Here is a 22252-nt window from a genome sequence, read left to right as displayed (position 1 = left end):
CCCGTCTAAATTGGTAGATTCGAAGGGTGCAGCTTTTAAAAAATCAGTGGGATAAAAGTAGCTTCTTAAAAGGAATAGACGAGTACATCATTATCAACTATCTTTAAAAGAAGGGGGAGAAGTTTCTAACCCTACAAAACTGAGTTGAGAACATTTATTTTCAGAGTTTTAAACTCTTTTGATTAACAGTCACGTGTGAAAGATTTTAAGGAAAAAAAATATTGATTTTGTAAATGCATAAGTCAAAAGTGCGTGAAAATATAATTTCTCTCGAGTTTGTCGCAATGTTGCACAATATCTCTGTCTTTTCAATGTAGGTTGTTGACAGCACAATTATCATAATGCGCTTGCCCAAATTTATCAAAGATGCTGATGTAGCTGATCCAATCAGTGTTCAACTGATCAATCTCAGAACTTTTGTAAAAAAAAATGCAAAATGCTTATGGGATTGGGAACCAGTTGGCTAGGCACAACTCAGCAAAGAAAGGAGATAAATCTAACATTAAACATCAATCTCAGTAACGAAAATATCCTTTCATAATTGAAAATGTACAAAAACTTGGCCATATTCAAAATTGTATAAAAAAATGGAACAGATCCTATTCAATCCATCATTTATGAAGACCACAACTACTAGAATGGATCGACAACAAAAAACTACTGGAAGTTTGTAATAATTCATACATAATTTCAATCAAGTGCTGATTTTAAGGAGCGGGTGAATTTTTCCAGTTCTTTCAGTCCCTCTTCAGGAGATTTGGCTTCACCAAGCAACCTCACCATAGCACTGCCAACAATCACGCCATCAGCTCCCCATCCCACTATCTGTAACAATTTATTTGATTGATTCGATTAATTATTCAACCAAATTTAAGTAGAAGCATACTAAAGTAATATGGACAAAGTACTTGCCTGCTTCACATGCTCAGGTGTTGATATCCCAAAACCAACTGCCACAGGCTTAGTTGTTGCCTTCATTTATAAAACAAAACAAAAAAAAGTCAATGAAGAGCATGGATATCAAGATTCACCAAGTTCTATGGTATACTGCTGTATCAATCTTAGTTGACCAGTTTTCAGCTCTTGAAACAATAAAGAATGAGGAGGTGTTGAAATAGAAGGGGAAACAAATTTGAACTGGATTTGCGTCCCCTGCAATCTACTGTCATAAGATTCAGATTCGTTGGATTAAGATCAAAAGAGTATTTTAACTTGGCAAATTAGACTTAAAATATAAATTCAGAATTTGAGCCATTTATGCTTCATCTAATGATTTCAATCTCATGACTGCAGCAACTGCATCATATTTTGGCAGCTGTCGATCCAAATTCATTTTTGGAATGAACAGAGACAAACCTCTTTGATGTCCTGCAGAAGGGCCTGAACTTTACCACTAACTGACGCTCGGGCTCCAGTGACCCCAACAGAGCTCACCTATAATTTAAATCAACAAATGGGTAACAACAATTACCGCCGGTGCACATTGAACTGAGATAGTTATGCAAGATATTTTTGTTTTTCAGTGTATTCTATTTCTCAACTCTAAGCGACTTATTATCACTGTCAACTTCCTAGCCCTATTGGACAAGTGAGCTAAAAAAATTGTTTGAAAATAAATCTCTTTGTCTAGCCTAAAAAATTTAAAGTAAATATTTGAAGACTTCAACATGCAGTAAAATAACCGAAGTTGAACAACGTTATGAAGGATTATTTAAAGAAACCTAAACTATTTAGATGACACCAAAGTATGACCATTTCACAAAAGAATGTAAAAATGTCAGTTCATTTCCATGGCTGGCTACCACATCAAATTTTGTCCTATTCCAGCCTAGTAAATGCTACAAAGAGCAACCTTCATTGTTTAAGAAAAAATAAATAGTCCTCACAGCTTTTGCTGAGATATTCATATCTTGATTGCAGGAAATCGTGTAAAATTGTGAAATCATACAAATAAAATAGAAATCGATATTGCCAGAGGAAAATGTATTAATTCAGAGCGAAAGACAGTTGTCTCCTTAGTGTGCAACTAAAAACCATTAGTATTTTTGCTTTGATGATGGCACCAATAGAAATGAGACAACCATAACAAGTATAGAATTCTTGGAGTGTGTTTAATGCTCTAGAATGAATAAAGATGCATAACTGAAAACCATTAGCATTTTTGCTTTGATGATGGCACCAATAGAAATGAGACAACCATATCTTAGAGTGTTCTCAATGCTCTAGAATGAATAGAGAAGCTCAAAATTATTCAGATTTCATCAGCTTAGTAGCAGGAGAAAATATGTTTCCTAGAGCAGGATGGCAGTCAGTGGGTGAACATCTCATCTTACAAACAATTAAACTAATAAACTGCTAAAAATAAGAGAAACACAGATAAACATATAGCAATTTTTATTTGTTTTGGAAATAGTGTTTTTTTTTATTTTTTTATAGATCTAAGAAATAGACGGCAAAAAAGAAGATGGCATGATTGACAAAAGCTCTTACAAGATACACAAATCCTTCTGCAGCATCAACAATGGCTTTCATCCGGTCTGTCGGAGTGGTGGGAGTCGTGAGGAGTACCTTGATGACATCAAAGAAGCAAATACACCAAATTAACTAACTATAGCCATGTGCACATAGATTTATTTAGCCACACAAAAAATAAACATATTAGAAAATGTTGGACAAAATACAGCACCGTCAAATTTATACAACATTGCAAAAAGTATAACACAAGAGGATACAATTATGTTTCAAAACAAAATTTCATTGGTCCAATCACCATCATGCATAACTTCTGGATTCATATATAAATTCAAATTTTCATAGTACAAACTCTCGTGTTTTTATATTGGGCCTAACTCATCCTTAAAAAACCCGGCTTGTAACAAGCTTTATAAATACTACACAGGCTATATCTCTAAGCAATGTGGGACTAAATCCACCCCTTCACACCTAACACAATGAAGGTGTTGATGGCTGCAATGAAGACAATCAAAGGCCGCAATTAGTCGGCTACGGGCAGACCGCAATGAAGGTGAAATTTCCAACACAAACAAATAAAATGAAGCACACAATTATTTCTCTATCATCATGATCAACAATATAAGGATATCCACATGAAATACAAAAACCAAGTAAAAGAGAATTTCAAAGGTAGGCACACACCAGTTCAATTCCATGCTTCTTAGCTTCTTCCCTTAAAGTTTTCGTCTCTTCCAGAGGAACATCGGGGACTACAAGCCCTGCATACATAGGGTATAAAGAAAAGAATATTATCCCGACTACCAAACTAGAAGAAAAAGTGAAAATAAAACAAAAAAAAATTATTTCATAAGCAATTTCTAAGTAGACTGGGCTGATATAGAAACCTTGACAGAAGAGCGTTAAGACGCTTTCTTTTTTATAATGATATTCATTTAGCAAAACCCAGAAATCTGATTTTTAGTATACCACATAGCATAAGAATTTTAAACAGTTTCCTGATCTTGCCGACACATTTTATGACATTGTTTATCAAAGAACGTGTTTAGAAAATAAACCAAACGAAGTTATGCACAATGTCATTTTAATATGCTATGTTATTTGTCAGTCAAACCATCACATCAGTTGAGTCTCACCATGAACGCCAGTGTCTCTTACGATGGACATAAATTTTCCAGTACCACGCTTCAGGATTGGGTTGTAATAAGTAAACAGTGCAATCGGAGTAGATATTTGTGGAATAACCTGCCATATCAACCATTGGAAAATGATAATCAGTCCATGATTCATAAGAGAATGTTTCAGAACTCCTCCTCCTAGTTAGACACTTAGACCAATGGTTTTAACTAGATAACAATGCACACAAAAAGATATCTTGCCAAAGGTTCAAAATGGTGGAGTACATCATGGTTTTATGAGTTCAAATAAGATGAATGAGATTAAATGAACAGATGAAATGAAATTGAGACACAAGTGTTGATATATAAATAAATAGTAAATATATTTTAGCTTACTCTCTAAGTTACTTAGGATAGAATATTATGTTGAATATCCATTCTGTAAACATATCATAGCTTAGTCTCTAAGCTACTTTACTCCTTTATAATAAATCTTCCGTTGTGCTATTCAGACGCACGGTATTTCATCATATGTCTCCCTTTTCTCTCTTATTCAAAAACAAGAAAATATCGTTAAAACTTCAAATATGTTTGTAGTGTGCACCCTACTTATGAACAATAAGCATTAGATATTAACTATTTACCTATTATCTTGTATTACAAAAACCTAACAGGGTTTGAATATGTTTACAAAACACAAGAGCATCACTGCTTGCAAAAATAGGGTTTGTTCAAGTGATTTTTCCCATGATAATTATAAGTGTGAGGGCTTATAAGTCTCTCCTTCCTCTTCAACTTCAAGAACAAGGGTGGAGGATAGAAATCAGTGATTCAATCTTCGTAAATTAACAAATTTTGATATTTAGGCAACTAATTTATCAAATACTAAATATAAGAGGAAAGAATAATAAATGATTTGTGAATGAAAATCAGTGGTTGCAGCAGAGCCTCATCCTAGTGAATGAAAATCAATGGTTGCAGCAGAGCCGCATCCAAGTATCTTAGAATTTGTGTTGGGTCTAATTAAACCTTACAGAACAGGCTTGTAAGGTGAAGGCTACCCAAATTTTATAAGCACTACATAGTTCATATGTCAAGGCAATGTGGGACTAAACCCACCCCTTCATACCTAACACAATGAAGGTGTTGGAGGTTGCAATGAAGGCAACCCAAATGTCACAATTAGGCGGAATTTCCAACAAAGTAGATATAGTTTATGACTTAGAAAATGGCAAATGGTTTCATAGAAATTACCTCATTCAACATAGAAATAATTGAATCAAAATTGCTCCCCCTTGCTAAAGCTCGTGTAGCAGCAGCCTGAACAGAAAGACATGTCAGTTTGATTCGCGAATCATTCTAAATATCAGTAGAAAAGAAGAAAGAATGAAACCTGAATAACAGGACCATCTGCCAAAGGATCAGAATATGGAACGCCAAGCTCAATAATATCAGATCCACAGGAATCGAGAACTTTCAGTGCTTCTGCTGTGGTTGAAAGGTCGGGATCACCGGCTGTGATGAATGGGATCAAAGCCACCTTTACACAAACACATTTTCTTCTTAAAAAATAATCATTTCAAGTCAAGAATTAACAGTATTTTAAGTTGGCATGGTACAAAATATATACAATCATAATTACTAATCTATTATAACCAGGCAATATGTTTAGTTTCACTTCTAGAACGGCAAAAATTGATTCTGACATGTTTGATTGCTTTCGAGTATAATTGATTTCACCTTCAGAATTGATTCTACTTGAAGCTAGGATTTGTAGCTTTTAATTCTAGAATTGATATTTACACACAAATTTATAATTCAACTCACTTTTGCATGAACGTAAACAAATCACTTCAAGAAAATGATGGATTCGAATCAGCATAGAAAATGTAATGAATATAAGAACTCACCTTTCCTTGTTTCTTGAGCCTGTTGAATGTTTCAGAGATCCCAACTGTTTCCATAGTCTTGATAGCAGCCACCGAAGTGTATCTCTTTACAGAGATTATGACAGGTTTTCTCGACGAAAAGCTGAGCCCAAAACCGGTATTGGGTTTGTTGAATTGCAAAAAACAAGATGACTTGAATGCAATGGCCATAAAAACTTCCCAATACTACTGAAAAAACACCAAAATATTATTATTATTATTATTACATTAGATTGATATAAAAATGAATCAATGTGAAAGTCAAATATCGAACCACAGATTTAATTAGTCTATGAATGAATTTAGTAAAAAAAAAAAAAAAAAAAACAATAGCTTTTGCATTGGTTGAAAAAATTAACACTAATTTTTGAATCAATTGTGGAGAGAAAAGGAAAACAACCTGGAGTGCCGTTGTGATGTTTGTAGCGGCCGACGACGAAGTCCGGTGGCGTTTACCGGCGAGTTGAAATCAATGCGACTACAACTTGTTGTTTCTGATGCTACAAGTGTGAAGCGGTAGTGGTAGCGTTTTGTTGCTTTGTTTTATTTTAATTTAATGTAGTTGCCCACGTTTGTTGTTCAGTGTTTTTGTAAACACAAATAAGCTCAATATGGATATTCAACATTTTATCATATGTGTTTCTTCAAAAAACAAAATAGAAGATTTTATCATATGTCCTAAAAAATCTATACTATCTATATAAAGAAAATTCAAAATAGCTTATTTTGATTGACTTTTTATCTTTTCAAAATTACCATCAACTTTTAATACAAATAACACATATAACAAATATATATATATAAATTCAATATTAAAATAAAAGTGTAACAAACAATATATGATTATATGTAGGCTTAAATATGTAAATGGTCCCTGTAAGTTCGCGCATTTTTTGTTTTGGTCCCTGTAAGTTTTTTTTTGTTTTAAAACAAACACTGTATTTTGATAACCTTTTGGAAAAGGTCCTTGCCGTCAGCTTCCGTCAACAAAAATGTCATGGTGGCTAACGGAGCCCACGTGGCAGGTCATGAGTTGGAAAAATTGATGAGATAACATGAGAGATGATAAGTTGTGAGAGTACTAGGACTAAAATAAAAAACATAAATTGACACAGGGATGAAATTAAAAAACGAAAACATCAAAATTTGAATTAAAAACCAAACTTTCAGTCTTCTTCTTCCTCTCAAATATCAGCCTTCTTCTTCCTCTCAAACTTTCCCCAATCTCTCTCATACCTTGCTCCCTTGAACCAAAACTCATCTCCTTCAACAATGTCTTCTAATTCCATTACTCAATCATCATCCAATGAGTTACCTATGTGTGGTTGCAACAAAATTATGAGAATGTTCATATCCAATTCACTTGACAACCCTAAAAGGAGATATTGGAAATACCCAACCTATATTGTGAGTTTGCTGTTGTAATACTTTGTTGCTCTCTTATTTTTTTCACTTTTTAATTAGCTGAATATGTTTGTTTTCATCTCAGGCTGCTAGTAGTTATAAATTGGAATGGTACTCCGGCGATGAATAATTGGAAGAGTAATCATTTCAAGGGTACATATGGCGATGTGTAGTGTCGATGGTGCTCATGCGAGATGTGTTGGCTTCGAGAAGGATGAGAACACATAAGGAGACACACAAAACAACAATATATAAATTGGAATGTGAATTTGATAAATTAGCATGGATTGCAATTAAATTAATTGGAATTCTGGATTGAATTGACATGAATTGGAACTCCATGGGAATGAATTGGCCACAATTCATGAGATATCTATCCTGGCTATTGCATGTGGATAAAAGGCTAGAATTATGCAGAAGTTGGAACTAAGCATTGTGTCTAGTATAGGACTTTTTTAAACATAAATATTTGTAAATTATGCAGAAGTTGAAGCTAAGAACTGTATCTAATATGAGACTTTTTTAAATATAGGTATTTGTAAATTTGGCTGTTTTATTAAGAGTTCCTGGCCTTTGTTGCGTATATGCTTTGTAGCTTTGTATACTGTAATATTTCAGCAGCTTAACATGAATCAAAAGGCTTGTTTGCAATGTTATAATCAAGGTTTTAATAACATGACACAGTTTAAAAGTAATGATACTTTTTAGGATGTTGCAGTATGGAGAAGCTTTATTAGTCTTAAAATCTGATCATATTTTATCTTGTTGGAGGAAATAAGTTTTTCCTTCAAGGGCGCAAGAAAATGGGAGATTGGGAAAATATTCAGAGGAAGAAGGAAGAAGAAACAAAGAATAGTGAGAGGAAGAAGATGGAAAGTTTGATTTTTAAAATTCAGAATTTGATGTTTATTTTTTTTAAATTCATCCCTATGTCAATTTTCGTTTTTGGTTTTAGTCCCTCTCATGCCATTTCATCAACGTTTGCCAACTTAGAGCCTGCCACGTAGGCCTCCGTTAGCCACCAAAACATTTTTGATGACGAAAGCTGACGGCAAGAACCTTTTCCAAAAGGTTATCAAAATACAGGGTTTGTTTTAAAACAAAAAAACTTACAGGGACCAAAACAAAAAATGCGCGAACTTACAAGGACCATTTACATATTTAAGCCTTATATGTACAATTTTTGTTTCTTTATCTTTTAAAAAATGTAACAAACTAGATGAGTATATCTATACTTGCTTTATTAAGATTGTTGTTTCTTTATCCTTTGAAAAATGTAACAAACTAGATGAGTATAAAGAAAATATGAAAAAATTAAACAACTTTTTATATAATAATGATTGTTGTTGATGTCATTACAAAGATAAGAATTTAGATTATATTATTTTTTATACTGTTGATGTCATTGAAATAGTAAACATGGTTAATTTAATTTGCTATAATTTGAATGCAACAACCATTTATAATTTTACTTTTAATTAAAATAAAAATTTCATAAAAAACACCGTTTATAATTTTTAAATGTTTACGCAATAAAAAGAGCGGAAAGAGTGTTCGCCTTTTCGCTAGTGTATAATAATTATTATATAAAGACATTGTTACATTCGTTGTATCGTATCTTAGTTTCGTATAACGATTTCATCTTTATTTTTTTATATCATTTTTCTCTTTTTAATCCGTTTGTATATGAATTTTCAAATATCAAATCTATAATTCATATATGAAAATAAAAAATAATAGATTTGAACATTAAAAAAAAATTCAAACTAAAATCATATATTTGAATATTAAAAATTCATATGTAAATTGAGAATTGACTAAAAGGACGTAAACGGCGTGAAATATGATAAAAGACAAAATTTTTATCTGAAATTAAGTTAAGGGATGACAAATGTAATTTTCCCTTCTATAAATATATAGATATTATGTAAAAGAAAAAGTATATGTAATAAAAAATATTTCTTAAAAAAAAAAGATAAAATTAATTTTCCTTTAAAAAAAACATAAAATTAATTTATAAAGTAAAGTTTTTATTCATATGTATTAGCCAAAAGAAAGTAAATTTTTGAAGTATTTCTTTATCAATCCAAAATAGTATAGTCGAAGATGGTAGAAGGAGTTTTCAAAACAATCAAATTTAAATGATTCATATGAATGTTGAAGTTTGCAATCTCATCCCCACTTTTATTTCCTTTGCGGTTGGTGTGCATATACAACCTCAACTTATGGATATAATAAATTAAAATTGGGAAATATGAGTATTTTCATTATCCATGAATTATCTGAATTCACGTTGATCAAAATCTTTAAGTGATTATCTTATGTAAGATGGTAAAAATACTCCCTCCAAACTATCACCAACCCATATATAATCCACTAAATTTTGGAGTATCCACTGAAATCTTATATAGAAGATGGAAGAGTGTATAGTGATGATGTTGAGCTAGGTGATATTAATAAAAATATCAATTATGAGAAGAAAAAAGAGTCAGAATCTCAATTAGTAGTATCTAATTTTTATGTATCTAATTTTTTTCTTGGCTGAATAATCTTTTTTACTGATTTATTTGGAACTTTGGGATTTGATAATTGAATAGTATCATTAGTTTATTTTGTCTTATAATTTTATCATGTTTGATAGGGATATCATGGAAGGATTCAGTTGCCATCAGAGCATCCTTTCAAACCTCCTTCATTTATGCTCGACAGTGAGATATTCCACACACACTACAACTATTATTTATTGGATCATTTTTATCTGATTTTACTAACTATGTTTTTTTTATAAGCGTTTTACTAACTTTAGCATTATCCTTTTTTTTTTTTGCTCATTCTATTTCATACTGTTTTGGGGAATGATACTTATCGCAAGACATATCCTCACGAGGATATCACGATTGTGTATTTCCTATATGCCTTTCCTAATATATACACTTTTCCTCCCTTGAATTCCACCAAAAAACAAATTTTATTGGCTAAAATATGTTCGGGACAATATCTATCTAGATATATAGCAATGCTCTACTGTTTTTAATGTTGACGGTACGGAAACACTAAATCTCAGTCACTACACACTTATAATGTTGAAATTAGATTTTTAATGTAAAATTTGGTCTTAAAAATCAATTTTGAATGACGAATAACTGGTTGTTAAACCAATATTTTAATATGGATATTTTTATAAACCAAACCATACTTATTTATAAGTTGGCTTTATAAAAATAATTTAAATAAATTATGGTTATAAATCCAAATTCATATAAATTATTTATAAATAGATATGATTTGATATCGGACTTTGCACACCCATAGTTACAAATTACAAACACAAGCAAAATAACCTAACAGCCGTAAACACTACAAGTGCACTAAGAAGCATAATGTTATTCAACACTAATGACTAAGCATCTAGATAGCATAACAAAGGGGAAACTTCTACGGTACACCCGTAAATTAATGTGCACCGGTACTTTTGCTTACAATTTTTATAAATTAACTATCATTTTTTATGAAAGAAAATAGGTCTTTGTTGACATATATATTTTATAAGAAAAAACATCATTTTATTTTTTAGAAAAATCATACTAAATTTTTCTACATTTTATAGTAAAAAATAATCAAAATTCTCAATTATGAGTAATAGGAATTCAGAAAAATCAAATTTTATTGTGTTGACGTTTTTGGTAGATAAGATTTAATTATTATAATTATAGGTGATAGAAAATATTTTTTTTCTACAAAAAATAACTCATTTAACTATTACTTTAAAGATTTGATGTACCAATACACTCAAATTGTTTGGTGTACCATATAATTTGCCTAACAAAGGAAAATTATTAAGACTTTTAGAGCCTGTTGGATTCAGTTTTCAAAAACAGTTTTTTTGTTTTTAAAAATATAGAATAAAAAAACTTGTTTGATTGACATGTTTTTAAAAACTTTTTTAGAAAACTATTTTCATTTTAATGGTTTTTAAAACTGAAAAAGCTACAAAATACTCATTTAACTTTTTGTACCAAAAAAAAAAAAAACTGAAAAAGCAAAACTGCTAAAAGATGTTTCCGATTTCTATTTTCAATTTTATATTCTTTAGAGAAAAGGGAAAACATGGAGATAAGTAACAATTTTCATTAATGGCAGTATTGTAATTTTGGCAATGCATGATAGAATACAATATAATTGAAAAAATTGCTTTGCTAAAGTAAAAAAGTTGAACAGTGTGATATGGCTTTGACGCTTTGTAAATTGTAATGTACCAACTTAATATTCTTTTTTATTTTTTACTTTAATTTTTTTTGTTAAGTAGCCTAACTCACACAATTTAATTATGGAGAAGTGGGGTGTCCAGGGTTCGAACCCCAACCTCTAAATATAATATGCAATATCTATACCAACTGAGTTAAACTTACGAGAATACGTTAACTTTCTTTCTATATTATATATATTATGCTAAAAAGTGTCAACGTAATAATTTGAATTACTGGGATTGCATATTATTGTCGTAATTTATTTTTATTGTAATTTTTTCGACTGTTCTTTTAGTTAATAATTTTTTGGGTTAATAGTGTTTTACCCCCTGTAATATAGGTCGTTTTCGTTTTCCCCTGTAATTTTTTTTTTTTTTGAATTTCATCCTTGTAATTTGAAGATTTTTTGCTTTTGAACCTTCATGAAAATTTCACTCCCTGTAATTTGACCAAATTTCGGTTTATTCCGTTGTAATTTGAGCAAATTTCGGTTTACCCCCTGTTAATTTGAGCGATTTTCGGTTTAACCCATGCCATATTTTCGATTTTGTAATGTCAAAATTCATGAAGGTCCAAAACAAAAAATCTTCAACTTACAAGAACGAAATCCAAAAAAAATATATTTTACAGGGGGTAAAACCGGAAATGACCTATATTACAAGGGTGAAACACTATTAACCCTAATTTATTTAGATAGACGAAACGACATCAATCACGTAAAATTTAGAACTCACACATATAAGTAAAGGAGTCGAGCACAACATCCAAACTAACAATTTTGACATTTTTGTCAATTAAGGTAGAATTTGTGAACATAATTTTTTGTTTAATTATAAAACTTAATTATATTTTTGGTCCTTTAATTTATCATATACATAAAAATAGTTTTTTTTACGATCAAACTTTTTTTGGTCTATCATATATCACATTTATTGCAATTAGAGTCTTATTTCAAAAATTTAACTCCAAAAATGGGGATTTGCAAAAACAAACTCATCAAACAATTTTTTTTTTTAATTTTCTCTTCTCTAGAACAGTTTTTAAAAATAGAACTACCAAACAAGTTTTTTTTTTATTTACTTCTAAAAACCTGTTTTTGAAAATCGATTTATAAAATAGTTTTAGAAAACTAAAAAGCAGAAGTTAATCAAACAGGCCCTTAATCTCTATTTTTGTTTTTCTTTCTAAACTCTTATTCTTTTTATTTTATTTTATTTTTTTTATCTCTATTTTTGTTTTTTTTTTTCTTTTCTTTCTAAACTCTCTATGTATGTAACTGGTGGAGATAAAAGTATTGATTTTCTCAAACATGCTGGCTCTCAATCTCATTAGCCGCGTAAGAAATATTCTTGAGGTAGTTAGTAGTTAGAGTCTGCGGAAGTATATATGGTAGATAATTTCTACCACATTTGGTGATATGAGTAGTTACGTCTCTTTGAATGAGAATTTAAATGTTTAACTATTTTGTTTTTGTCCCGTTCAAATTGCTAATAATAATATATCTCCTAAGTGCAACGTATATGGTAAAATCTGGAGAGACATGAAGACGATTTTAAACAAAAAAATTGTGAATAATATAATAATACACACATACTCGTTCTAATATCGAATGTATAATATCTTCATCCATACTAATTAATCAAGATATATATTTATTTATACTCGTTAAACAATCTGAAACCTTCAATATATGCATTACATCGATTTGTTCATTAACATGTTCTTACCTTTGCATTACATCAATACCTAAAGCTTTTGATTTTGTACTCACCATAATCAAAGTCAAAATCTTTTAACCCGCACTCTTGAGATCATAATGACCATGTCCACGACAACGGAGACGTAATAAACTAAAAATACCAAACCCACTAAAAAAAATTAAAGAGCAAAGAAACTTACACGTTAACTTCTGTAAAATTATGATGAATTATCGTGATTTTAATGAATCCATCACAATACCAAACATGCACTAATTGATGTTGAAAAATAAAAATATAATGTGAGTTTAAACTTGTTCTCTATCGTATTAATGTTTTTGTCTTTTGTCATTTTAAGCTCTCTTTGAAAGTTTTACAATTGATGATTTTAAATATATTTTTTTTATGTTTTTCTCATATCTCTTTAAAACTTTATATTGAATTGAAGGACTATGTAATTTTTTCATATTAAATTATTTAAGATAAAATGTTGGTCTCATTAGAAAGTTTCCCCCTTGTTTCTTCTTGACCAAATCTTACGGTACTTGGAGGCTAGCAATCTATAAAAACCATAGAACGTGTACTAAATATTTCGACAATCACATTTCATCATATCCAAAAGCTAATATTCCACTGAAGTTCTATAAACAAAAATCAATCTTTGAATCTCAAACATGAACCGCCAAAACCACTTTTTGTTTTCAATTGTGTTATTATCAATAACCATCCTATTTTATTCGACATTAACTAGAGCTAGTGATGACCCTGGTATTAATATAATCTCTTTCTCTCACACTCATTTTTCGGGTGCTTTCTTATATAAAATTATTTTCATTATATACATGGTTTTGCTAGAAGACACTTTTTATTAAGGTGTTTTTTAGCAAGTTATTCTATGAACATTTGCTAAAAGACACCAATTAATTTTTATGAAGGTGTCTTTTAGCAAAGTTATAACTAAAAAGTGGAAATCACACCTTGAGGTGTGGGTTGCTAAAAGACACCTTCATGGGTGGCTTCTAGCAAAAACCCATATATATATATATATATATATATATATATATATATATATATATATTATGCATTTAACAATTTCATTATGTTTGACATGATATTTTAAGTTTAATCTTAAGCGATATTGCTTTAATTGAATGTTATGAATTTATTTATGATAAGAATAAATTTAAGGTGTTATAGGTTAATTAATCTTAAGCTTAGTTTCAATTCGTGCAAATTTGTAAGTACTTCTAATTGTATGCATGCTACAGTTTTTTTTTATTCAATAAGGAAAAAAAAAACATAACTAACCAATAAAATATGAACTTCCCTAAGAATAAATTTGGTCCAAAGCAACATAAAGATCATATTAAGAGATAATTGTTGAGTTCAAGTGTGGGTGATTTATCTGACATCAACTACGAATGATCTAAATATTCAATATATAAGACGCAACTCATATACCTATATTGGTGCAATGCAGAATACGGGTATAATGAAAAAAGTGCAAAGGGACCTAGACATTGGGGTGATCTCAAAAGAGAATGGGCAGCTTGTAAAGGGGAGATGCAATCTCCAATTGATTTGTCGAGTGACAGAGTGAGTGTGATGATCCCAGAGTTTGGGGATCTAAAGAGGAACTACAAGCCTCAACATGCTACTATATCCAACAGGGGTCATGATGTTGCAGTAAGTACATAAACATTATTTATTGAACACTCATATTTGTTATTATGCATGGTTGGTTATTATTATTATATGGGAAATGGTAACATGTAAAACCTCAACGTGGAAATTTTGTCTTAGAAATTTTGTCAATTTATTTTTATCAATAAATATTTTCTGTTATTATTGTTCTTAACACTACCCTGATTATATAAGCAATTAATGATTGTAGGTTACTTGGGAAGGGGATGTTGGGTACATAGACATCAATGGAACACATTATTTCCTTCAACAAAGCCATTGGCACTGGCCATCTGAACATACCATCAATGGCAGGAGGTTACTTTCCTTTCTTCTTAGCCATTTCTTTTTATACATCACATGCTTCATTAGTTTTACATGATCTCTCTATTTTTCAACAACGTGATTTTTTATCACTGATTTTGTTATTTTTAATCAACCAATTCTCTCTACTTTAAAAATCAAACAGATATGGTTTTATTGAAGTTTCTTTTTTCCAACTAAATCTATTGAGTTCTCTTTTTTTATTAAAATATTTGGGAGTGTACAATGAATTTGAGGTATAAAATTATTTTTAATTAAAGTTTAGTAGTTGGAGATTTGGTGAAATTTTGACAAAATATAGCTGATTTTAAAAGTTTAAGACTAAATTTTGAATATGGAGTTGTTATTATTATCATTATCATTATTATTTTGATTGATGAGTTTTGAGTAGAAGAAGGTTTAAAACAATTTGGTTGATTCTTTGTAAAGGAAATTGACCTGGCTATTATGAAAAAAATTTGAAAAGAGTTTCTTTAAGGAAAATTAATTTATTTCACTTCATCAATATGATCAATTGCTGAGAGAAACATAACATTGTTAAAAAGTTAAGCAACTAAATTTTACTTCACATTCCTTTTCTTTCAAAAATAATTTATAAAAAAAATCATGACTAAAAAGAAACCAACTTTATTCTCTATAAACATCATTTTGTTTTTGCTCAACAATAATAATCATATTTGTTGCTCATCACAAACTCTAACTTTGGTCTTTAAACATTAGGTATGACTTAGAGTTACACATGGTTCATGTTAGCACTCAGCCAGATGGAACAAACAAGACTGCTGTTGTTGGTGTTTTGTACAAGTATGGTTCACCTGATCCATTTCTCTCCAAGGTACGAATAAAAAATTATTATTATATAAAAAATATGGTTCAAAAATATATAATCCTAAATCTATTTTTTAATTTTTATACATTCATAATCTTGTATATTTACATATATGTCAGCTGGTAAATTACATAATAGAAGTTCCTGATGAAGAAGAAGAGAAAAGCATAGGGGTTATTGATCCTTCAAAAATATTCAAGAGTGCAAAGATGTATTACAGATACATGGGATCACTCACTGCTCCCCCTTGCACTGAAGGTATCATTTGGACCATTAATAACAAGGTATGGTGATACTATATATACATATATATATTTTTATCTCTCTACAAATAATCCATTTTTATTGATTATTAATGATGTGCCTTCCAATTTTCTTTGTTCGTTATTAATCATATCATATGATTATCTTTTAATTAGAATCCATTTTTCCTCATTAGATAAGAACGGTTTCAAGAGGACAAGTAAAGTTACTGAAGAATTCCGTACTTAAATATGTAAGTTTTACTGTGATTATTAGTGTATAGGAATAATCAATGAAGTGTTTTCATTGAACTGTGGTGATTATAAAAAAGAGACTTTTATTGGTAGATTTTTTTTGGTTGAACTTCAACTTTAACTAATCCTTATTATGTGCTTCATTCACCACAGTATGCAAAAAGGAATGCAAGGCCGGTGCAGATCCTAAATCAGCGAGAAATTGAACTGTACGACCCAAAAGCAAAGAATATACCAAACTATTGATGCATATTGTTCTTTTTTTTTTTGAAGTAAAATATTGATGTATGTTGTATCTGTTATTCTTTTGAATTAATTTGATTATGTAATTATTTCCATTCCATTAGCATGTGTAATAATGTGTTTCCGTGGGCGGAAACAAATACAATACGATTAATAATTATTATTTTTGCATAATTTTTTAATATTGTAAAAGTGTCTGCGTGTTTGAATGAATGAGTGGTGGGATTGAAAATCATAGTGACCCACTCTCACTTTGTGAAGCTCTCACCGTGATTTTCAGAATCTCGTCACTCATCCAAACATACATGAAATGTCCTACTACATCCGGATAAAATTTCCATCACAGCCTTATTTCGCGCAATTGTCCTACCTAATTATCTTTCTCTAATAGAACTGCTCAAATCTATCAGCAATCATATGTAAGATCTTCGAGCAGAATTGAACTGTCATTCAGTCAAAAGTAAAAAAAAAAAAACTTGAATTGAACTGTCACATATGAAAAGAGAACACAATCACATGGCAACCCCAACACTATCACAACAGACTTTGATTACAAAACTCTTAATGATAATCACAAAACATGGACTCTCCAAAATCAACATCCCAAACCATACTTAATTTGTTCTGCAAGTAAGTATACTAAAAAGCTAAAGACAACCTTTCGCGTTTAAATCAACAAGCATTAGCACATTAGATATAACCAAGGCAACAACAACATCACAACAGCTATCAGACCCAAAAATATAATATAGTTTTGGAGTCCAATAATTCTCATTGTCTCGCCCTTCACCAATTCTCCTTCTTTGAAATCTTCATCAGGCTTCGCCATATATACATTAGAGCCAACAACAGCATCTTGAAGTCCCTGAAATATTATACAAATATCATACCAAAACTCCGATTCTCTGAAACATTTAAAAACATTAGAATGAAGAAAGACATAGTTAAAAAGGCACAAAGAAGTCAATATCCCAAAGAAGTACCTGAGCAATGATCTTGATGGCCTTCGCACCTTTGACTTTTTTGCAGTGGATATAGTCTCCCTGAAATTAGACCACAAATCTGAAATCTAATTCATTGTTTTAGAATATATTACAGCAAACAAATAATTGGCATTTGACAATAAAATAACATACATCGACGAGGAGTTCATTCATTCATCCCGGTAATTTACAATTTGTGGCGTATAAGAAACTAGTCATCAAAGACCCTTTCAAACAAGGTGATTCCCATCCCCTTGATTGATATAGTTTCTGACTTTGAAAAACCCTTCATAATATGAAGTATGAACAACTATACTTGCTGGAGCATTTCTGGCTTATAGCAAGTCTTAACATTATGAGGAAGTCTTAAATGTTGATTTCAAAGTTTTAACACATCATGAAAACTAAAGTACTTTTTCATAGCCTGAACTCTGAAGCATGTCAGCATTCACTCTCACACACTAGAAGAGCTAGACACAGGCTACAATACATGCATTGTCGTGTCAAACATAGTTTTAATATCGTACATCACACAAGTGAGTTAAATCACATGCAAAAACACTAATTGTCAAACTTGTACTGAATTTCAAGCTAAACTATCTTATGTTAAAACTCGATCCTGCTAGTGAATTTCCGTTTTTAGGAGACTAGATTTCGGCAAGGTTTTAGCCTTGAAGCTCAAGGTAAAGGTCGAACATGTTAAGCTACAGAATATCATAACTGCGGAGTAAGTATAAAATAAAACTTAGATGAGGACATGCTAGAATATTATTGGTTAGAAGTAATATTCTAACCAATGTCTTTAAAGAATGTAACTCTTACAAGCCTACTAGTTGCGTTCATCTAAACTTTCAAATTTACTACCATTTTAAAACCACTCAGCAATGGCTTTAAGTTCTAGAGTTAGATCCCTTTAACAAAGAAAACATTTCTACTCAATCATTTGAGCTAGAATTGATAAAATTAACATTAAGAATCACCCATCAAATTATTGGGCTTCTGGTTTTTAAGCTCCACTCCTTCATGCTAAGCACAATGTTAAAAATCTCAATGTTATTTACTTAACTTCCAATAGTTAAGCATTCATTAGAACTCACTCAAATTTTACCATCCAAAACCATCCTTTAATACCAAATAAACACAAATATATTAACTCGGACCCAAGAGAGTCTCTTGTTCACATATATACTAGAAAATAATGCACCTAAGTTACAATTTTCCAATCAAGCAACAAATATGATACTGAAATAAATAAAATACAGAAGATGTAAATGTACCTTAGCACCTAGTTCCATCAATGGAGGAGTTTTCAGTAAAGCTTGAATTGAAGTAACAATTGTTGTACCCTATAATAGAAAGTTCGTTAGGCAGAAGCAGAGTGTAAGTATTAATAAAAGATGATGCAGTTAGAATCAGAGATGCTTGCCTGCCTTCCACATACAGCTATTTGATCTCCTTCATGTAGAACACCATTAACTAAAACAACATTAAGAGTGGTTCCACAGTCTTCAAAATCATTGACATCCAAAATAATACACTGGTATCCACAAACAAATAACAATTGAGTCTATGCAGTTAACAATCAAAAAGTATTCGACCAACTTCAATGACGTGACAATATAGTCTACCTGCAATTCTTCCCTGTATGTAAGTTTTTCAACCATTGTTTTTTGGGTCCACATAACCAATTGTAATAACATATCTGAGATTCCTTCACCACTGCAATATAAGTTCAAAAATATCATCAATAGAGAAAGAATCACAGAGAAGTTTATATTTGGCAAATTTCTAACCAAGCTAGAATCCAAGATAAATGGAGATGGGTCTCCTCTTTTCACACACCCACCCGAGAAGATTGCTCGAACCAATTCACCATACTTTTAGGTAGATCTCAAACAGGCAGGTAGAGCTCAAACAGACTGAACAAGATTTTGGAAGATCCCAAATATAAATAGAGATGATTGGATTCAACTTTCTGGGAGGGAGGGAAATGAAATCAATTTTGACTAGGGCTGGACAAAAGAACTTAACCCGGCCCAAAACCGCACTAACTGCACAAAATTTTGGCATGCGGTCGGGTTCAAATGGATGAGTCGGGTCCGCGGGCCAGTGAAACGGACCCATGCCCCTAAGCATGGGCGGAATCGGATATGGAAAATTCACCCAAGACAAACAGAATCCGACCGGATATATGATGCAAGTAGTGAAAAATTTCTGTGATTTGACCATACCAGTGCCATGTTAGCTCCTTTTCTGTGATAAAGCAAGACAAGGCTGACAAGCTAACTATGCATTGCACAACTTCATTCAAATTGGAAGTAATATACAACTAATAAACAATGTTTGGTTGAATTGTGGGTGGGATACAATTCTTTCTACTTAATTAAACTTAACTTTTTTTCTTCCATTTACCAACATTTTTAGCTTTTCATTTCACTAACATTTCCTCACATCTTGTCTTCAAAAGTTCCCTTGTTTCTCTATGAACCTTCGCCCACCCCCCCAACACATATCCTCACAATCTGCATTACTCACTCAACCTTCTTATCACTTTTATATTATTCCTTTCTTGATTTGGTGGTCAAAAGTGCAAGAGAAGGACTCTACTGATAGATATGTGTTGGGGGATGGTCCCAAACAAACGGTGATGGATGTTGATATATCAACTGTGGTTATGAACGGATGTGCATTTTTCAACCGAGACTGACCTGTTGTTCACCCCTACTTTTGACTACATTTTGGCTCTCTAATATGGAAGGGATTTTGAGGGGAGAAAACATAGGTTTATAAAAAATTTAAATGTGTTGATTAAAATATCATTAAACAAAATGAAACATAAAGGTAAATTAGTCTTTCTCTCTATTGAAATCCCCCCTTCAAATGACTTGTCGATTTTGGTGGCTCGCAATGATAAAGGAAATATTCATCATACCAAAAACTAACTTCATTTCAATGCAAGCTTCACCATATAACAAGATAGGTAAAAACCCAACTAATACTGGGCTCCAAAATCAGTCAAGGCGCAACTAACAATCAAAATTTGTGTTTAGCATAAAAGAGGGGGTGAAAGAGTTTTACCTTATAGCACTTGTTGGCACAATGCTGACCGTTTCTCTCATTTCCTTGTTTTGATAACATATCTTTGTAACTATACCATGTTGTCTGAACTGCCAAATAGTCTAGCCATGAAAGGAAATTAAAACTAAGGTGGCAAATAATAACCAAAATTATCTACCATAACTGACAGATACAAAATAAACATCGTATACTACCCTATTGAGCATAGAACAAAATCCTATTTCAGCATCACGAGACTGCTTCATATATGCATTGGGGAATGAAGCATTGCGACATGTTTTCCATCCATAAATCCTGTCAACCTACAATGTGCAAGAACAGTGCGACATAATTGAGAACCATGTAAACAAAAAATATTGAAAGCAATGGTGATAAAAAAGGAAGAAAATAGTGACCTGATTCAAGACAACAATGAACTTTGTCTTGCACATATTTAAAAGATTTAGTGTTTCAATTGTCTGTGGCCGTAACCCAATATTAATGTCAACAACCAAGATTGCAATATCACATAGAGCTAAACCTCGATACTTTAAGCTGGGGATTGATATGAAACCCGGAGTATCAATAAACAGTAAACCAGGAACTTTGATTTTTTCATAAGATTTCAATTTCCTAGTTCTTTCACGTATATTCTTAGCAGGAACATATGTAGCCCTATAATGTTGAAAATCATTATTATCACTTTTGGTACCTCGAATACAATCCAGCAGTGCAGTTTTGCCACTCAACTCATGCCCAATCATCAAGCAAATCGGGGAACGGAGATGTTTTTTTTCAACCTTTTTTGGAACAGAGATATTTTCAATAGCTTCATCAACATCGCTGACATATCCCTCTCCCTCACCGAGCAAACTAGGGTTTTCCATAGCGATCTAGGGTTTCTCTTCGCCGCGGCTTAACCCTTCTTATACAATCCTCCTTCCTCAGAATTAAAGTTTGATCATCTCTTCTAGAAATTACAACTATGAGAGTCCCAACAAATAACCTTGGATCACGGCTTTTACGAATCTTAACTATGAATCTTGGACATAGAGGGAAAGGTGAAAGAATCTTGGCCATTCCTTGACAATGTTATTAATTAGTTGACTATAAGATAAGATGCTTAGGTATGTTATATACATTACACATTCGGGCAACAGGTTGCGCCGCTAGGCCTTTTTAGATGCCAAAACCAATCATTGTAAAAACAACATTCAAAGATAAGTATGACATTCCTTTAAAAATGTATTTTTTTTTTTTCTCTTTTAAGAAACTTAAAGTTTTAGTATCATATCATATCTATTAACAAACAAGAGTTATATATGTTTGATTGAAACACAATAATGAGAAACACTAATAGTTTTTATGATAACTCACTTCTACTCTATTTAGAGTAAGTGATGAAGTTCAATTTAAATCACATGAATGTATCAAATAAATTGAAATCAAATATTCACATTCTTCATCAACATGGTTTAGATACAGACAACTTTACCTTATAAGGAAAATTCTTGGCACGCCTCTGCAGTCTGCACCACCGTCTATGCACCTCTCGCCGACCACCGCGAGCGCCTCTACCATCCTTTCGTTTGCCTTTTTTTTTTCTTTCTTGTTTTATATTATTGGGCCCTCTTTAGAAAATTATATTTCATACCCTCCATTTTATAACTATTACCCCCAAACAGTTGATATTTTCATTAAACCCTTGCTTTTATCAAATAAAATAAAATAAATATTTTCTTTTTACAAAAATCACGCACCCCCATCTTG

The 22252-nt window shown here is 31.4% G+C and overlaps 3 protein-coding genes across 8 annotated transcripts; 1 reads left to right on the top strand and 2 right to left on the bottom strand.

The window, feature by feature from the left end:
* Positions 1-513: 513 nt before the first annotated feature.
* On the bottom strand, positions 514-6097 carry LOC25499341 (tryptophan synthase alpha chain). Of its 2 annotated transcripts, none has more exons than XM_024771449.2 (10): positions 5919-6097; positions 5501-5704; positions 4984-5130; positions 4845-4910; positions 3609-3717; positions 3157-3233; positions 2491-2568; positions 1357-1434; positions 913-972; positions 514-825 (listed from the first exon to the last, which is right to left on the bottom strand). In XM_024771449.2, exons 2-10 carry the CDS (start codon positions 5687-5689, stop codon positions 691-693), a joined length of 939 nt encoding a protein of 312 aa, XP_024627217.1. In that variant the 5' UTR covers positions 5690-5704; positions 5919-6097; the 3' UTR covers positions 514-690. The 2 variants fall into 2 exon arrangements, with proteins under 2 accessions (XP_024627217.1, XP_013450023.1); XM_013594569.3 differs by having other exon boundaries at positions 5501-5707; positions 5919-6096.
* Positions 6098-13476: 7379 nt separating this feature from the next.
* Positions 13477-16812, top strand: LOC25499340 (alpha carbonic anhydrase 7). Its single transcript, XM_013594568.3, has 7 exons — positions 13477-13634; positions 14347-14552; positions 14761-14867; positions 15594-15708; positions 15822-15986; positions 16142-16198; positions 16353-16812. Exons 1-7 carry the CDS (start codon positions 13541-13543, stop codon positions 16443-16445), a joined length of 837 nt encoding a protein of 278 aa, XP_013450022.1. The 5' UTR covers positions 13477-13540; the 3' UTR covers positions 16446-16812.
* A 94-nt stretch (positions 16813-16906) lies between these two features.
* Positions 16907-22123, bottom strand: LOC25499339 (eukaryotic translation initiation factor 5B). Of its 5 annotated transcripts, none has more exons than XM_024769529.2 (9): positions 21978-22123; positions 20899-21564; positions 20698-20805; positions 20504-20604; positions 19054-19144; positions 18852-18962; positions 18703-18771; positions 17426-17485; positions 16907-17307 (listed from the first exon to the last, which is right to left on the bottom strand). In XM_024769529.2, exons 2-9 carry the CDS (start codon positions 21367-21369, stop codon positions 17125-17127), a joined length of 1194 nt encoding a protein of 397 aa, XP_024625297.1. In that variant the 5' UTR covers positions 21370-21564; positions 21978-22123; the 3' UTR covers positions 16907-17124. The 5 variants fall into 5 exon arrangements, with proteins under 5 accessions (XP_024625297.1, XP_024625298.1, XP_024625299.1 ...); XM_024769530.2 differs by having other exon boundaries at positions 20899-21037; positions 21978-22120; XM_024769531.2 differs by lacking the exon at positions 21978-22123 and having other exon boundaries at positions 20899-21037; positions 21195-21335.
* Positions 22124-22252: the final 129 nt, after the last annotated feature.

Source organism: Medicago truncatula, chromosome 7, assembly GCF_003473485.1.
Source record: "Medicago truncatula cultivar Jemalong A17 chromosome 7, MtrunA17r5.0-ANR, whole genome shotgun sequence".
NCBI lineage: Eukaryota > Viridiplantae > Streptophyta > Magnoliopsida > Fabales > Fabaceae > Medicago > Medicago truncatula.
This window is presented reverse-complemented; position numbering and strand designations above follow the sequence as displayed.

Bases quoted from the DNA above. Each gene is read 5' to 3' on its own strand.
- LOC25499341 (XM_024771449.2), bottom strand. From the start codon at position 5,689: ATGGCCATTGCATTCAAGTCATCTTGTTTTTTGCAATTCAACAAACCC. The intron at 4,911-4,983 runs GTTTCATTCTTT...CTTTCTGTTCAG, and splicing joins CAGATGGTCCTGTTATTCAG to GCTGCTGCTACACGAGCTTT. The intron at 1,435-2,490 runs GTAAGAGCTTTT...TTTAAATTATAG, and splicing joins CAGAAGGATTTGTGTATCTT to GTGAGCTCTGTTGGGGTCAC.
- LOC25499340 (XM_013594568.3), top strand. From the start codon at position 13,541: ATGAACCGCCAAAACCACTTTTTGTTTTCAATTGTGTTATTATCAATA. The intron at 14,868-15,593 runs GTTACTTTCCTT...TTTAAACATTAG, and splicing joins CATACCATCAATGGCAGGAG to GTATGACTTAGAGTTACACA. The intron at 15,987-16,141 runs GTATGGTGATAC...TTTCCTCATTAG, and splicing joins TTTGGACCATTAATAACAAG to ATAAGAACGGTTTCAAGAGG.
- LOC25499339 (XM_024769529.2), bottom strand. From the start codon at position 21,369: ATGGAAAACCCTAGTTTGCTCGGTGAGGGAGAGGGATATGTCAGCGAT. The intron at 18,963-19,053 runs GTAGACTATATT...TGTGGATACCAG, and splicing joins CATACAGGGAAGAATTGCAG to TGTATTATTTTGGATGTCAA. The intron at 17,486-18,702 runs GTACATTTACAT...GTCTAATTTCAG, and splicing joins TGATGGAACTAGGTGCTAAG to GGAGACTATATCCACTGCAA.